This window comes from Saccostrea echinata, unplaced genomic scaffold, assembly GCF_033153115.1.
Source record: "Saccostrea echinata isolate AGI-Se365-2 ecotype Australia unplaced genomic scaffold, CSIRO_AGI_Sech_v1 ptg000009l, whole genome shotgun sequence".
NCBI lineage: Eukaryota > Metazoa > Mollusca > Bivalvia > Ostreida > Ostreidae > Saccostrea > Saccostrea echinata.
In genome coordinates, this window is record NW_026889758.1 from 45137786 (window position 1) to 45156159 (window position 18374).

General features: G+C 35.5%; 2 protein-coding genes and 1 long non-coding RNA gene across 3 annotated transcripts; all 3 read left to right on the forward strand.

Moving 5' to 3' along the window:
• Nucleotides 1-1638: 1638 nt before the first annotated feature.
• Nucleotides 1639-6953, forward strand: LOC133183799 (nucleic acid dioxygenase ALKBH1-like). Its single transcript, XM_061318707.1, has 6 exons — nt 1639-1819; nt 4030-4126; nt 4347-4509; nt 5498-5579; nt 5901-6094; nt 6389-6953. The coding sequence occupies exons 1-6, from the start codon at nt 1676-1678 to the stop codon at nt 6813-6815; spliced, it is 1107 nt and encodes a 368-aa protein (XP_061174691.1). The 5' UTR covers nt 1639-1675; the 3' UTR covers nt 6816-6953.
• A 3476-nt stretch (nt 6954-10429) lies between these two features.
• LOC133182777 (amino acid transporter heavy chain SLC3A1-like) lies at nt 10430-14372 on the forward strand. Its single transcript, XM_061317625.1, has 8 exons — nt 10430-10900; nt 11873-12055; nt 12322-12467; nt 12615-12740; nt 12836-12955; nt 13066-13344; nt 13466-13726; nt 13847-14372. Exons 1-8 carry the CDS (start codon nt 10468-10470, stop codon nt 14183-14185), a joined length of 1887 nt encoding a protein of 628 aa, XP_061173609.1. The 5' UTR covers nt 10430-10467; the 3' UTR covers nt 14186-14372.
• Nucleotides 14373-16366: 1994 nt separating this feature from the next.
• On the forward strand, nt 16367-18368 carry LOC133183800 (uncharacterized). The gene is made up of 3 exons (XR_009720728.1): nt 16367-16843; nt 17415-17505; nt 18331-18368. It is a non-coding gene; the product is annotated as an uncharacterized LOC133183800 (long non-coding RNA).
• Nucleotides 18369-18374: the final 6 nt, after the last annotated feature.

An 18374-nucleotide genomic window follows, 5' to 3' on the forward strand; every position in this document is an offset into this window, starting at 1 on the left:
TCCCAACCCTACTCCCAGAGCCGATGATTTGAGCAAACTTGAATCTACACACTTGAAAATACTTGCATATCAATATGACTAAGCATGGCCTGCTGTTCTTTTTATTCAAGATATTTTCCTTTATAATATATTCTATCTTTATATTCCCATGTTAAATTTTGATTCTCTATTGTGGCCCCACCCTTCCCCCCATTGGCCATGATTTTAACAAACCTGAATCTACACTTCCTAAGGATGATTGGTCGTCACGGTAGCTCAGTCGGTAGAGTGCTAGCTCTATGATCGGAAGGTCATGTGTTCAAATCACGGCCAGGCTGACCTAAGCGGATAAAAGGTAGCAACTGCTCCTTCGATCGCCAAGTGCTCAGCACTTTTGAAGTGAAATTTGTGGGTCCTTCGGATGAGACCTTAAAAACCGAGGCCCTGTGTCAGGGTAGGTGTTGGCACAACAAAGAACCCTCACTGCTCAATGGCCCTGAGTGCCGAATAAAGGTCTAAATTTGAAGCCCTTCACAGGTATATGGTGACGTCTCTACGTGAGTGAAAAATTCTTGAATGGGACGTAAAACAACATACAATCAATCGATCAATCATAAGGATGATTCATATATTTATAAGACTAATCAAGGCCCTTCTGTTTTTGAAATAATTTTTAAAAAGATTTTTCCCTTTCCCATGTGAAATTTTAATCACCTATTGTGCCCCCCCTCCCCCCCCCCCCCCCTGGGTCCTGATTTGAACAAATTTATTTCAATCTGCTTTACCTGAAGATTCTTTATTATAATTGATATGACAATTCATGGGTCTGCTTGCTTTTCTTGATAAGAATTTTAAAGATTTTTTCCCATATATCCCCATTGTAAAACTTTGACCCCCTATTGTGGCCCACCCCACTCTGAAAAGTAATGATTTGAATAATTTAGAATCTACACTTAACCTCAGGAAGCTTTCCAATAAGTTTCATCTATTCTGGCCCGGTGGTTCTTGAGAAGAAGATTTTTTTAAAAACTTTTCTTGGTCATCTTCCCTTGGACCTTCATTTAAACAATTTATATGATTAATCTCCTTTACCCATGGATGCTTTGTGTCAATTTTTATTAAAATTGGTCCAGTGGTTCTTAAGAAGTGGAAAATGTGATAAGTCTACAGACTGATGGTCTGACAGACGGAGCCAGACAATGGGTATCAGATAAGCTCACTTGAGATTTTAGCTCAGGTGAGCTAAAATTACAGAGCATTTTTTTCTTTGTTTTTTCAACAAAAGTATTCAACAAATTGATTTAAGATCAGACGGGCATATGAGGAAAGAGCATTTGTTTTGGAATTAGTATCGCGAAGCTCCCAGTTGTTTCACCAAACATGTACCAGGCTAGCATTCACTGAAATTAGTAAAAACCATTGATGTTACAAGTAATGCGTACTTGAATTGTACAAAATTCTATGGCAGTCCAAGTAAAATTGTCAAAATATCACATACCATCTCGAAAATTCATTTCGTTATATTATGAATTAATGCAAACACTTAGATTACAGGTTATTATTGAGTATATTAACATTTCAAACTTTAAACGAAATAGGTTATGATCGAGCTGTCAATAACCCGTAAATCCCAATATTTTTGTCACGTTTCTGGTTTCATCATAACATCAGTAAACAGTTGTAAAATTAATTTAAAATGGACCTGTACGGAGATGATGCAGAACCGATAGACGCTGGTGAAGATTTATTCAAACCAGAATATAAAAGATACAAGAGAAAGGACAGGAAACTTGATCTGAGTGACGTTATCGACTTGACGAAGCTGACAAATATGGACAAGGTATCCAATCCATATTCTTCTGTTCCAGTATTAATAATACCTACACGCACACATACACACTTGACAATGCGAATGAGTAATGAAATAGAGAGTTGGAGTTTTTCTTTCAAATGATTTTTTTTTACAATATGTATGAAATATATAATTAACAGGTTGGGAGCAATCGCCCAAATGGGATAAAATAGCCCGTCTGGGATATAATATCCCAAATGGGATATAAATTCACAGTGCAAAAAAGTGAAAATTTTTATTTTGGCTATAAATATCATAAATCCGCATCAAAATACTTTAAAAGGAATACTTTTGGCAAGCAAGTTTTTCTGCAACCGTACGGGTTGTTAGATTGATCCCCAGGAATTTTACGAACTTTTTAGGGATCAATCTCTTAAACAGTGGTCATACAGAAAAACTTGTTAACCAAAAGTTATTCCTTTATAAGTATCTTGATGTGGATTTATGATATTTATAGCCAAGATAAAAATTTTCATTTTTTGCATTGTAAACAGGGATAGACAATAACTTTTAGAAATACTTGCCCTTCGGGCAAGTGACCTCAGACTTTGACTTGTCCGAATGCAAAACTTGGTTGCCCAAAATTAGGGAAGAAAAATTATTTATTAATGTAAACTGAGAAGAAAGAATGTGACCAAATACACTACTGTCAACTTGGCAAGTTGAGCTACATAAAAAAGTAATTATGATGCTTTGTTTGTACATGTGTATCACTGTCCTTGTCAATTTAATATATTAACACACTGTCATGCAGCATTATCCCTCTGTTTTCTTTTAATAAACTTCATATTTTTAAAAATTAATTTCCATAGAATCCTTTTGTGAATCGTGATTTTCAGAGATAACAAGCAACAGTAAAGGAAGACAATTGCTATGAAACATACATATCTGCATTGGGATACATCGTGTTACTTATATTCTGTGAATGAATTTCCTAATTAGAATTTAACTTTGTTATACGTAGAGCGTACCACGTAAGAAAACAGAATAATGAACCGATTTTTTTAAAATGGTCCGCATATTCTAGAAACGCTTCCAAGGATTTCCTAATGTAAATAAATGTCATTCAGGTATCTGGCGGAAATCAAGTATTCAATTTATTGTTTTATTTATAAATTAATGTAAACTTACTAAATATGTACATTTCTATGAGAAAAATTCACTTGCCCGATCGGACAAGTACGTTGACAGTTTCACTTGCCTGAAATGAGGATTTACTTGTCCCGGGCAATCGGACAACCGTTAATGTCGATCCCTGGTAAATTTATATCCCATTAGGGATATTATATCCCAAACGGGCTATTATATCCCATTTGGGCAATTGGTCACAACCTGATTAAGTGAAAACAAATTTTCGTGTTAGATGATTAGTAATATATATCAAATACCTTTTGGTTTCAATTAAGCAGGCCACCTATTAGAGAAAATGACACTTGTAGAGTGAGTTCACCATGCATTGGACACGTACCTTGCTTCAGACAACTTTAAGCTTGCATCAAACCTGAATGTGTCCCTGTTTTGACTTGTTCCATCTTAAATCCAAAGATTTAAACTTTTTAATAATGCTGATTGTTATTATCATGTGATGATAAAAATACCACAAGAATGGCCTTGAAGTGACATCAATTTGACATCATCAAAAGGATTAGTAACCAGAATTTTATGATTGTGCAAATTTTTAGAGTTGTCTTTCTTTCATTAGACTTTATCTACTAAAGCTGACCATGATTCGTAAAAGGCAGAGATCCATATTTGTCCTCCATATTACTCTTCATTTTCCATTACCTGTATGGTCCCTATGTAAGTCGTTCACTTGGTCACATTTCAATGTAATCAGTTTTCACTGCTGAGGATGGATGTGTTCTACACAACATTTTGAAACTCTTTGATGGTAGCAACAAAAGTAACTTTGCTTCTTCCACAACAGAAGAGAAAGTTACCAAAGAAACTTTCATCAGTTTATCAGGTGTAATGAATGCGAAGGGTATGCCTCAATGCTGATATTAGAGATAGGAAAACTAATATGGCATATGCCTATTTACGAGTCGTGTTGAGCTTTAATTTGGGAAAAGAATTAGGTATTGATGTCATTAGACACAATTATTTCCAAGTACATTCATGACACCTATATGTTTGGTCACTACTGGAGATGAACCCTTCAGATTTCCAACTAAGCCAAATATCTGTTAATATTTAAGGTTGAAGAAATAGCTCTACAGGCTTCTCAGCATCCTGCAGTGAGGGGATTAAAACCTCTGAAGGAGTGGAAAAGTTATGCAATCAAAGGTTTTCCTGGTAAGTAAGTTAATACATTAAGAAAAAATAAGATGAAGTACATATTATTAAAAGTACGTTATTAAAAACATACCGGCCAGGGTATGTTATGAAATTCTTTACATGTGTATCTACTCATACTATATTCTAAAATTAATTTTCTAGCATGTTCAAGAATTTTTTTAAATAATCTTTTATTATTTCGTTACTACATACATGTAATATTGTGATTTTATTATAGGGTTCATCTTTATAAAGAATCCCTTTGAGGATGGACAACAGAGATTCTGGATTGAGCGATGTGTGCTGGATTATCCCAACAAGCCCAGCAAAACCATTTTAGATAACTTGGTGGACATGAGTGATATTGATAACATTTGGTTCTACAGTCAGAATCAGTCTATGTATGTAGAAATTTTACAACAGCCTACTCTAAATGGATTATTGAGTACTAGTATATGTTGTATGAGTAAAATATGAAGATAACAAACAGTAATCAAGCTCAAAAGTCCACTTGAACAACAAATGAGGAGCAGAGCAAACATGGACCTCTTTGAACATAGAGGTGGGATGAGATGCCATGGAGGAGTAAGCATCCCCTGTGGACTGCTCACACCTATCATGTGCTCCTTGTCATGATCAGGCAAACGGAAAAATCCATAGACAATTCAGTGTGAAAATAATGGCCTAACAATTTGTATGAAAAACATCAGTCAACATTTGACTTAGTAATAGATTGTATTTGCTAATAAGGTCATTGTATCAACCATAGAATTTGCAAAATGTTGACTTTAAATGGAACTGTTGATATCCTTGTAACACTAACTTATTTGTCAATAGTTATTCTTGTTTTAGAAATTGTTTGTATGTATCAAATTAACTGGGAGACATAAACTCAATATGCAGGTGATAGTGGACTGGTATATTGCTACATAAATAAGGGAAAGTTGAAGTCATCACGTTTATCAAAGTCTTGCTGTTAGGTTGCCATTAATGTCCTTTTCTAGTAAAATATCCAAATATGAAACAGATGGTCAGACTCATTGGGTGTCTTTTATTTCGCAATAGGGAATGGGGCCTAAATTTGACCCTACACACCGCAGTGGAAAATCCCTGTTGATAGCTCTAATATACTTTTAAAGATTTCTTTTTGCACTAGTTTTCCTTTGTGTACTATTTTCTACCTTGAGTGACATAACTTCTGAATACAGTGTATAAAAATGTTTTAATATTACTTTTATTTCTGTTATCAAGTTCAAATTGAGAGTGATTGCAATATTTCCACCTCAGAAAATTGCCATAGTTAGGGACATCATATTTCACACACATTTCTTGCTTCTCCTAGTTTGACTTTTAACTTAATCTTTCACTAACTGTAAAATTTTATTTTAGCTCAAACATCACCGGGAAAGAGAGCCTTATCATGAAGCTTAGATGGGCAACTATGGGATACAATTATGAATGGAATTCGAGAGTAAGTTAACAAATGCATGTTTTACTTTGCTACAGTTTTTGTTGAATGAATAAAAAGTTAAAAAAGAAATAACATGCTGTTGTGTCTTTGCAAGTCAAATACAGTTGAACTTCAATATCTCGAATACCATGTGCATATGTCAAAGTCATTTGGAAGTCCGAACCACTTTTCCTTGATGTATTTTACCCTCAATATCTCATACCCTCAGATATCTTGAATTTTTTTTTGGTCCTATCAGGTTCAAGATAATGAGGTTTGACTAGTGTAAGATATTTCCTGCAAAATTCAAATACTTGTATTGTTCTTTTGTTTTATTACCAGGCCTACTATGATGAAATGAAGTCCTCCTTTCCATCAGATCTGCATGAACTCTGTCGCTATATAGCCTCTGTTGTAGGCTACCACAACTTCTCTGCAGAGACTGCCATTGTGAACTACTATCACATGTCTGGAGATATGGGGCCACATAAGGACATCTCAGAGATTGACCATGATGCTCCTCTGCTGTCTTTTAGGTAAAAATTGCTGAATAATAAAAGTAATCTCAATGGATTCCTAATCTTGCTTTTTCAGTGGCCTGGTATAGTTTGTCTGCAAATTCTAAGATTAAAAATATTGAAGTTTTACTACTTTGTTTTTTGTGTGTGTGTTTGTCATTTTTTCTTTTTTTTCTGAAATTCACCTTTTCCAACCAACCCTGATTTTTATAACAGCAGAAAATTCTGACAGACAAAAGATTACATTGAAAAAAAATCTTTTTATAAAAGCTCTCCAATGGTCTAGTTTTAATGTAAATCTTTTTGATTTAGCTTTGGTCAGGATGCATTGTTCTTGCTTGGTGGAATGACAAAAGCCACAAAACCTGTTTGTCTGTGTCTACATAGTGGTGATATTTGCATCATGTATGGTGACTGTCGACTTGTGTATCATGCTGTTCCTCGCATTCTGCCGGCCAGTGAAGATATTCTCGGACAATGTTACAATTTTAGCACTGTATCAAATAGTTGTGAGAACAAAATTACACCAGGAGAAAATGGCATTTCCTGTCAAAAAGAGTTGGAAGGTAAATCAGCTGGGAGACAGGAAGTGAACTGGGACTTGTTTAGTCAGTATTTACAGTGTACAAGGATAAACATGAATGTCAGACAGGTTTTACCTCCTGGGGGGACAAACATTGCAGACTACCCCAAACCTGTCTGTCCATCACTCAACTGTAAAAGAGAGATAAAGAATTAGTACGAAGAGTATATTCTAGAAATAACAAATGGAAAGGATTAACAAGGGAAGGTAGTCATATAAAATGTTTTTGCTTCTGTGATAATTTTCAGAAACATTGTTAATAAAAGCAACATGTACTTTACATAGTACCTTTAATATTGTTATGTGTTGTCCATTACATAAAAATATCAAGGAATTATTAGCTATACATCATGGAACTAGGACATATAACATTACATATAAATGTTGATAACACATTTTAAAACAACAGTAAAATAAAAATGGAATGCTGATGGAGGATCATGGGAACTGGAATAACAGGCACCTGATGAATGAATGGTGTATACCCTCCTCCCCATCCTGAGAATTTTTATTAAACATGATTACTTATCAAAAAGACATGAATTCCTAGCCTATCATACCTATATTCCAATATCTGATATTATTTTCCGCTTTTGTTAAGATTAAGAGAGTGGCCATCTATGGTATATTAAAAATACTATATTTTTACATACCATAAAGGGCCAATCTCTTAAACTTAACAAAAGTGGATAATAATATTGGAAGATAGGGTAAGATAGGCTTGGAATTCATGTCTTTTTGATAAGTAATCATGCCTAATAAAAATTATCAGAAAGGGGAGGGGGGGTTACACAATCCTGTGACTGGAACTGGTCAGCATTTTCTAATGCCACAGGTAAACAGAAAAATTGTACATCAACAGTTACTAATACAAGTGAGAGCCTCTGTTAACATGATATCCCAACTTTGCCTTGGTACCAGGTCAAAAGTATATCTGTGAACCTCTAGCTTGCATTAGTAATCAACAATTAATAAAGACTTGTATTTTGACTTGATTCAGAGTGACAATACCTGCATTTTTTGGGACAAATACCTATATTTTGTGCATGTCCTGGTGTAGAGAAAATTGGTATACTTGCTTCATTTTATTCAGGATAATTTACTTCTTTTATTTTCTAGATAGCTTACCTGGGCTAAAGGTTCAAGTAAGTAATTAGGTATGATCAATCTGATAAAAATGTACACCCTCAATCTGACACATTTTCAACTTTTCCAGAACCACATCGGGCAAATTTCAACCAAACTTGTCACAAAGTTACCTTGAATAATGGAGATTCAAACTTGTTCAATGGAGGGGCCACACCATTTTTCAAGGGAAGCTAATTTAAAGAAATACATTTAAATGTCAAAACAGGTTGGGTTCATTTGAATATCTTAAGAACGATCTCTTGGCTAGAAGAGACAAAACTGCTGTGAAAGCAGATTCAAGTACCAGGTATCGTTAATCATGGCCCCTTGGCTAGGATGTGGGGCCTTAAAGGGTGTCAAAGTTTTACACGGAAATAAACGGGAAAAATTCTTAAAGATCATTCCAAGAACCATACGCTGTTAGAGCCAGAAAATGACAACATTTACATGAAACATTCATTATGCAGTGTAGATTCAAGTTTGTGCAAATCATGCCTCCCCTGGGATAGGGTGCATGCATGGTACACAGAAAGGAGTTGTTTACATACAGGAAGAAAGAACCAAGCCATTAAAAATTTAGCCTATATAAATAAATTAATAAACATTTCTTAATAGTGAAAATAAATTTACTCAATTCATGGCCCGACCCCATGGCTAGTATCGGTACGTTCTTAAAGTAATTTTTTAACAGATTTTAAAAGGATTCCCCTGAGCCACAACACCTATATCACATTCTCTGGTATATCTACTGGTGGATAAATAAAATTTGTGTCAATGATTTCAACCATTTTTATTTTCAGTTTTTTTTTAATAAAGGCTTTATGTCATTGAACTCTGCAAATTGTAGCCTTCTACTCTTGCAGATGCCTAGATATACGTGCGATGCGATCGGTCACGGGAATAAAAAGTATTGAGACAGCTTTGTATGTGCTGGGGTGTTACTAGCTGTAAATAATACCAGAAAATAGTTAAATTGGGTCAATATTTATACAATTACACTTTCGCCAAGAGTACATTTGTAAAGTAGTTTCTGCAAGGATTGGCTATCAAATTGACAATAATCCAAACTCTGAATTTTCATGCCTTCAAATAGTTTGTCGTTGTTATAATTCACCAACATTGAAGGTTATTGTTATGTAGCAATTCTTGGAAGTATGAACTACACTTTTTTTAAAATTGAAAACTGCATACATTAGCTTCTAAACAATTTTTAACTGGAAAATCTGACAACTTTGATACTAGTATATATCTGTATAAAACTATGAAATTGTTTCAAACTTAGTCGCACAAGTCAATGCTTTGAAAAAAAAACCCAAATCTTTATTGCATGATGATGCCTGCATATCAACACGTCTAATTCTGGACTTCTTCACTTGAATTGATGTAAGGGCAATGGTTTTATAAACAAATCTGTGTCTAAGCCAAAAGAAGATTTTTAATCATTGCTCTCTTCATTGAAGCATATTATATAGATTTGTTTTTATTTATATTTCATTTTTATATATTCCCGTGTAAAACTTGACACACCTTGACAAATTAAACAAATTTAATTAAGAAAGCAGGGGTAAAACACACACACACACACACAAAACGGTGTTAGAGGGGGTCACAAAAAGTATTTTAACGACAAAAGTATAAAATGCATGCTCCTGAAAGTTTAAACAGGAATTGGAGAGCCTGACAGTTATTTTTTGTTTTCAAGCTGTGATAACCAACATATGGATGTATTTTTGAACCCTACATGGAAACTTTAGATTTTGCCCTCAGTTTGACATGTGTCTGGCACTACAGCAGTGTGTTTATCTTGCATGGTTCACCACAGGTGTTCGATCTGAACTATAGCTAACACAGCATTGAATCGTTTTTTGTACCTTTTTTTCTTCCGAATCATGACCTCTTGGGCTGGGACAGGCGCGGATCAAATCATGGCCGTAGGAAACGGGGGGGGGGGCGTGCCCCCCCCCCCCAATAATGCCAATATATAGATTAATTACTATTGTAAAATTAGGCATTATATGCTTGTGCCCCCTAAAAAAAACGTCTGATGACTTTTTTTTTTTTTTTTTATTAGTTGATGACTTTTTTTTTTTTTTTTTTGCTCATCGAAAAATTTTTGGTAGTGCCCCCTCAACTGAAAATGTATGCCTGTGCCCCCGAAAACTGAAATTGCTTCCTACGGGCCTGATTTCATGGCGATGTTGGTGGGGTCCATGTTTTCTTTTTTTGAGGGGGGATCGAGGTCATACATGTAAGTCATTTTCTATATATATATTCATATAAATATATATATATATATATATATATATATATATATATATATATATATATATATATATATATATATATATATATATATATAGGCCCGATTTCCCCACTTGATGCCCCTAAAACATATATAAATGTTTCCAAAGACGATTCCATTTATGGGGGTGTTCAGTATAACTTGAAAAACTAAAATGAAATATACAATATTTAAAACACCGTAACATGAATTGTTAACAAATAGTGGTATCAGTTATGATACATTTTAGGCTTGAAAAGGTAATTGATCTATAAGAAACATGACAATGCACAAAAAGATCCCAAGATTTCCCTTTTATGGTAGAATCGTCCAAATCTGCTTGCATCACCCAACATTGATCAACGAGCACGTTGCGAGAAGGACGAGTAAAGGACGAAGATGGCGGACGTTAATACAAATAACGAAGAAAAAACACCATTAAACGAAGCAGCAGTGGAGCCAGATTTAGATACCAAGGCACAATTTGTAAATGGGGGAAAAGAACTCGAGCCACACGTCGCCATAGAATGTGGATCGGGTGACGACGTGAGTTTTACGGGATTGGGAAAGGAGGAGTTGATGCAGTATGCCGATGATCCTTTCTGGAAAAGGGTACGTCTTATTCTCCTCATCGTCTTCTGGGCGGGATGGATTGCTATGCTGGTAGCGGCCATTGTTATCATTGTCCTGGCCCCAAGATGTCCCTACAGACCTGACCAAAAATGGTATGACAAAGAGGTCGTCTACGAAATCCTTACGGAATCTTTCCAGGACACCAGTCCCAAGTTAGAAGGCGTGCAGAAGGAAGGGGATAGAATTGGAGATATTGATGGTATATTTAGTTAATTATCATATTTCAATGATTTAGTTTGTTATTTTTATGGTGGTGGTCGCTCTGTGTGGATGACGTAAATGATGGCCTTGGGTGATGCAACATACTGATCATGTTGTTCAGTTGTGCATTATTCATGCATATATTAAATGGTGGAACTGAAGCAATATGCAATTAATTGGTTCTTATGTCTGACAAAACGCATGTTGTCCTCGAAGTCGAACGCAGTCAATAATTGTAGTCAGGGTGTTCCATAGAAATGTAAAATTGTGTTAACAGGTTGGGAACAATCGCCCAAATGGGATATAATAACCTGTCTGGGATATAATATCCCAAATGGGATATCAATTTACAGTGCAAAAAAATGAAAATTTTTATTTTGCCTATAAATATCATAAATCCGCATCAAAATACTTTAAAAGGAATAACTTTCGACAAGCAAGTTTTTCTGCAACCCTACGGGTTGTTAGATTGATCCCCAAGAAGTTTACGAACTTCCGAGGGATCAATCTCTTAAACCATGGTCATACAGAAAAACTTGTAAACCAAAAGTTATTCCTTTAAAAAGCCAAGATAAAAATTTTCATTTTTTGCATTGTAAATTTATATCCCATTTGGGATATTATATCCCAAGCGGGCTATTATATCCCATTTGGGCGATTGGTCCCAACCTGTTAAAATTAATTTAAACAGCCAGTGACAGTCTATACCAAGGATAATCAAAGTATAATCCTGACTAAGAAATAGACAGCCCACAGGAAGCAATTTTCTTGACAAAAAAACCCAAAAAACAAACAAGAAGAGAAACAAAAACAAAAAAGACAAGAAAGAAAAAAAAAAGAATTAAGAAAGGTCATCATTGACTAAAAGCAATGGGCATTTATTCATGGTGCTCAAATGCAGATATCATATTAAAGGGCATATGTTCAATAATCCAAATTTTGTTAAAAATTATTTTTTTCAATTTGACAGGTATTGCATCTCGGTTGAGCTACCTTAAAGAGGATGTTGGAAGTAAAGCTCTCTACATAAACTCAATGTATGAAAGTGATGATAATGAACACATGGCAGTTGTTAACCACAAGAGTTTGGACAGTGTACTAGGAACTATGGGAGACTTTGACCAGCTCCGCAAAACCACTAAAAAGATGGAAAGTAAGTTGACCTACTTATGTCAGTTGAAAATCAAATTGAAATGTATATTTATGCAATTTGTAAAAAGAGAAAAAAAAAAAGAAAAGCAAACTGAGATGGTCTTCTATAGGCTTACTTGGACCCAGTAGCAAGGACCTTCTAAGAGACCAACAAAATATACCTCCAAAGCAAACAATAATGAAATGCTTGGTTATAAAGATATTTTTTGTCATTAGTAAGAGACAATCATTAGACACATCATATTTTTTTTTTTTGTCACTCTATAGTGCGCCTAATCATGGACTTCATTCCTAACCACACGGGTAAAAAACATGAATGGTTTGTGAAGAGTCGGAAGAAAGATGGGAAATACACAGACTATTATGTCTGGGCTCCATGTGATCCAAAGGCAGGCACCTATCAAAACAACTGGGTAATTAAATATCAATTATTTTTGAAAATATTCCCTTGCCAAATTTCTGTAGAGTAATGGTAGTCTGCTTCTGTTTGAATGATCTTATTTTTGTTGATATGAAATTAAATCTACATTTATCAATACATCAATTTATATGGTCTCCAGATGAGTGTAAAAGGCAATAGATCATGGACATATGATGACACCAGAAAGGAATGTTACCTCCATCAACTGGAGAGCGACAAACCAGATCTGAATCTCTGGAATGCTGACGTCAAGCAAGAACTGGAGGTATGTAATTGCATTCTAAATTTAAAGAGAAAGGTTTTGTTAGTAAAAAGGAAAGGGAGTGGGAAATGAAATGTGAAATTATTTATTTTCAACAGGGTATCCTGCGTTTCTGGCTGGACAAAGGAGTTGATGGCTTCCATGTCTTGAATGCTGAGTATTTGTACGAGGACCAAAGTCTTGGTGATGAAATTCTGATATCTGGAAAAGCAGGGACAGTAAGGGAATATTCATTAAAATATATTTAAATGGTACACTAAGTTATGAATTAGTTGTAAAATTTATATAAAGGAAATGGCATTTTTATGTGATATGTATATAATTATAGGCATATGATGACTTCGAGCACAACCAAACTATGAACCATCCAGAGAATCTGAAGCTGCTGACTGCCTGGAAATCTGTACTTGAATCCTACAATACCAAGCCAGGCAGAGAAAAGGCACTCATTGTCACAGCTAAGGATGATTTGAATACCACAATGATGTACTTTGATGCTGGAGCCACCATTGTACGAGTCACCCCGTTGTCGGACAGCGGTGCCTCATTGGCTGAACGTATTGAGACCAAACTTAAAGACTCCAATGCTAAGAGAATTGGATGGATGGTGAGAAACTTCTTTATTCAAGCTTTAATCTTTCTTGATTGCTATCATTACAGTAATAAATGAGGTGGACAAATCCAAGTTTTACTGGTAAAAACCAATGTTTTGGCATTTTTGTTTTCAGTATAGCAATAAAGATTCCAGTCGTCTTGCAAGTATAGCCAATCCTGAACAAGTGAAAGCTTTGTTGACTCTTCAAGCCACCTTGCCTGGTGTTCCCTTTAATTACTATGGAAATGAGATAGGTATGACAGACCATCCAACATTTGGAGAGCCACAAAAGTACAGAACCCCCATGCAGTGGAATTCTGAAGGAACAGGGTTTTCAAAGCATAGCAAGAAATGGCTTGATCAAAATCCCAACTATGAGAATGTCAATGTTGAGGTAAGAAATTATCATTATGAATTTAACTTGATTACAGATGATAAAGGGAATAAAATGTTGATATTCAATAGAGTGAAGAATTTGTATGTAACTGTATACCTCAATTTCTTAAATTTACAGACAGAGAATGCTATTGGAGATGATTACACCACACTGAAGGTATATGGAAGACTATCAAAACTTCGGGAAAAAGAGTCCTTCCAGTGGGGACTTATGAAGGTTTTTAGAGATGGGGATCTCCTAATGTTCACCAGAAAGGCCGAGGGATTTCCTGGGTATCTAGTGGCCATCAATCTTGGATCCAAGAGGGTAACTGAGTCCTTCCATGGGGCCACTGGAATCCCCAAGAATGTCAAAGTGGTGTTCCATACCCATAAGGATGATAACACTGCCATCAATCTGTCTGATAACTCCTACATTCTGGAAGCAAATCATGCAATTGTTTTGGAATATGAATAAATTTGGTTGTTCTCTTGCAACTTTCAACAAACCTGGAACCATACATTTCTTTTAATATATTATCAAAATTTTGCATTGGAAATTTGTTTTTAAAATACATGTTCATGTAAAGCGCAAAAATGAAAATTATTCGATTAAAAATGATATATAGATGGTCAACTTTCAGGAAATAAATATTTGGCTATGATGTGTGTGTGTTTTATTTTGAAAAAAAAAGTGTTGACCTATTTTGGAAGGAGAGAATAAGTCACGATTCCCTTGTGTTTAAAAAAAAAATTTTTACTAGATGATTTTATAGCTTGCTTTGAAGAGTAAACTATATTTTCTAAAGGTAAAGTGGGACACTGCATATTAATTTACATGAAGAGAGAAAAAAAATACATAGTATAAATATTCACATCAATGCTCACTATTAGATCAAAATAATTTGCTGTGGGAATGCAATTAAAAACATTGATTATGCTGAAAAGAATGTCGAAAAATTCTCGATTTAGAGAGGGTTACGACTACAGGAAAATGTGGCTGTCTGATGTGTTTGCAGTATATTTTGCATCGAGGAGGCGTAATATTGAAAGGGGGCATTCAAAGTGAGGACAATCCTCAGCTCTGCGACTCGAGATTACATTCATCATTAATGTTTAAATGATGGAAAACTAAATATAAAAATCTATTTTTAGGTCTCCTGAGTTTACTCAGGTGCCCTATTCTGTTTTCGTCCATCAACTTGCGACTTGCGTTAACATTTGAACATTTTCAGCTTCTTCTCTGGAACCACTGAAACAATTTCAACCAATTTAAGCATATAGCATCTTTGTGTGGAGGGGAGTAAAAATTGTGAAATTCATGACCCCTACCTCCCTGGGGCCTGAGGGGTGGGGCTAAAACCATCAGAATTAATGCAATCTTTAAAAATCATCTTTACTCCTGGACATCAAGCAGGCAAACTGTTGGCATAAATGTAACAAGAGGCCCATGGGCCACATCGCTCACCTGAGTAACTGGCCATGCTGTTCTTTACCAGATTTCCCCCTTGTAATACTTATTGTGGCCCCGCCCTACCCCCGGGGGTCATGATTTTAAGAATTTAAAATCTACACTATCCTAGGATGCTTCCACATAAGTTTCAGTTTTTCTGGCCCAGTTGTTCTTGAGAAGAAGATTTTTAAAGATTTTTCTTATATATTTCAATGTAAAACTTGGATTCCCTATTGTGGCCCCGCCCTATCCCCGGGGGTCATGATTTGAACAATTTAGAATCTCCACTACCCCAGGATGCTTCCACATAAGTTTCAGCTTTTCTTGCCCAGTGGTTCTTGAGAAGAAGATTTTTAAAGATTTTTCTTATATATTTCAATGTAAAACTTGGATTCCCTATTGTGGCCCCGCCCTACCCCTGGGGGTCATGATTTTAACAATTTAGAATCTACACTACCCCAGGATGCTTCCACATAAGTTTCAGCTTTTCTGGCCTAGTGGTCCTTGAGAAGAAGATTTTTAAAGATTTTTCTTACATATTTCAATGTTAAACTTGGATTCCCTATTGTGGCCCCGCCCTACCCCTGGGGGTCATGATTTTAACAATTTAGAATCTCCACTACCCCAGGATGCTTCCACATAAGTTTCAGCTTTTCTGACCTAGTGGTTCTTGAGAAGAAGATTTTTAAAGATTTTTTTACATATTTCAATGTAAAACTTGGATTCCCTGTTGCGGCCCTGCCCTACCCCCAGGGGTCATGATTTTAACAATTTACAATCTACACTATCCCAGGATGCTTCCACATAAGTTTCAGCTTTTTTGGCCCAGTGGTTCTTGAGAAGAAGATTTTTTAATGACCCCACCCTATTTTTGTCTTTTCTTGATTATCTCCCCTTGTAAGGGGACTTGGCCCTTTATTTTAACAATTTAAATTCCCCTTCACCCAAGGATGCTTTGTACCAAGTTTGGTCAAAATTGGCCCAGTGGTTCTTGAGAAGAAGTCAAAAATGTGAAAAGTTTACAGACGGACGGACAGACAGACAGACGGACGACGGACAAAATGTGATCAGAAAAGCTCACTTGAGCCTTCGGCTCAGGTGAGCTAAAAAAGCATTGAGCCCTCTACCTAAATGTGAAATTCATGGCCCCAGTGTCAGGGGTTCTGGTGCTATGGCAGGGCTCTGTTGAATATATTATGGTGTCCGGATAGGGCCATTTGCAAAAGCTCAACAGCGCGTTCAGAAAAACACGCCGTCGCGCTAACACACAACACGCTGTCACGCTAACACAATTTCGCACAACACGCCGTCGCGCTAACACACAACGCGCTGTCACGCTAACACAAGTTCGCACAACACGATGTCACGCTAACACACAACGCGCTGTCACGCTAACACAAGTTCGCACAACACGATGTCACGCTAACACACAACGCGCTGTCACGCTAACACAAGTTCGCACAACACGATGTCACGCTAACACACAACGCGCTGTCACGCTAACACAAGTTCGCACAACACGCCGTCGCGCTGTCACACAACTCGCTAACACAACTTTGCACTCACAGTCTACAGGGAAGTCGTGTACGGAAATGCGGACTGCGCATGCTGATTGAACTAATACACGTGTAATGGAGGGATATTCGTCTTTGACCATGTCAGAAAACCCAGAGGACATAACTCGTAAATATTACACTGTATTTAAATGCTATTTAATGGTTTTACAGAAGGTTTTTTTTTTTAAATCAAATGAAAATTTAGAAATTATAAAGCTTAGAGACCGAATTTAATCATTACATTTACAAATTCATACGTGTAGTAAGTTAATATCTCTTGTCCAATTGTATGAACTTTTATTAATGAATTTTTAATTAAAATATATTTTACTGATGGCTTAATAGGAATTGAAAACAACCTATATATTATAAACTTTCTCCAGGGAGTGGAAATCTAACATATTATGAATATAGCGATATTACTATTATAGTAATTACAGAGTCGATCTGGTATTCAGGTGCTTGGGTCTTTGCTCATGAATATGTACAATAACTACATGAACTATGTACATTATGTAATAAATAAAAAGATATAAAGGTAGCGTACACATGAACAAAGACCCAAGCACCTGTGATTGTGTAATTTTGTGTAGAAGGGGAATTAAATGATAAATTAATTACCTTAGTTTAACTTTTACCATGCAGTAGTCAGTAGTTGCATTTATAATAATTTGTTCTTTTTCTTATTGATATTAAAGGAGAAGACCTCATTCGAGAATACTTTTATGGTGGATACACAAATCTGGAGATATGTGGTATCCTGCTCTTGCGACACAAAATAGTAATAAGGTACATGTAATATTTGAAAATTGAAATTGGTCTGCCAAGTAGTCAAAATCTAGGTAATGTGATTACTCAAGTGTACATTGTTACTTTACAGCCTGTCATATATTACACCTATTTATTTTGAATAGGAAACCTCTAGAACACTCTTATATTCTATTATGGGTATTTCTTTTTAAGAAGAGTTCACATAGATCTGCCCAGAACAGGGTGGATTCTAGTCAGCACCAGTTCGGAACTAGAAGAACTAGGAAAAAATTGAAATAAATCAACTTTTTAACAAAAAAGAAGGAAATTCTTTACCTGAGAAATCATTAATTGCATTACAATTTCCTGTTGCAAGTGACCGCACTTTAAGTAACTTTGTTTGGTGATCACTAACTAATCCAAACCATAAAAATGATCAATTGATTGTTGAAAAACAAAAATTTAAAGAAATTTTCCCTAGATAAAATCACACAATGAAGTGCAAATGCATGTCTATTACATATAGCTGAAGTCATATGTCATTTAAACAAACTTCCTAGCTTTGATTTAGTAAATAATGTGAAGCTTGACACAAAATTTTTAACTGTATTGAGAGAAATCAATTACTTTACTAATATGTTGTAATTTGCCCCCCCCCCCCCTTCCTAAAAAAAGAGAGAGAGAGGGAGAAAAGAAACATGAAAAACCCAAAACCCACAAGTCATATTAACTGACAGAATTACTGAATTTTAAGAAAATGTTAAATAATAGAATATTTCTGAAATTTTGTTTTATTGATCAGCACAATTTATATCCAAGGCAAACAAAATATCAATTTTTTATTGATTGAATTTTTACATCCAGTGTGAGACATCTGAAAAGGATAATGGCAATGATGGGACTTAATA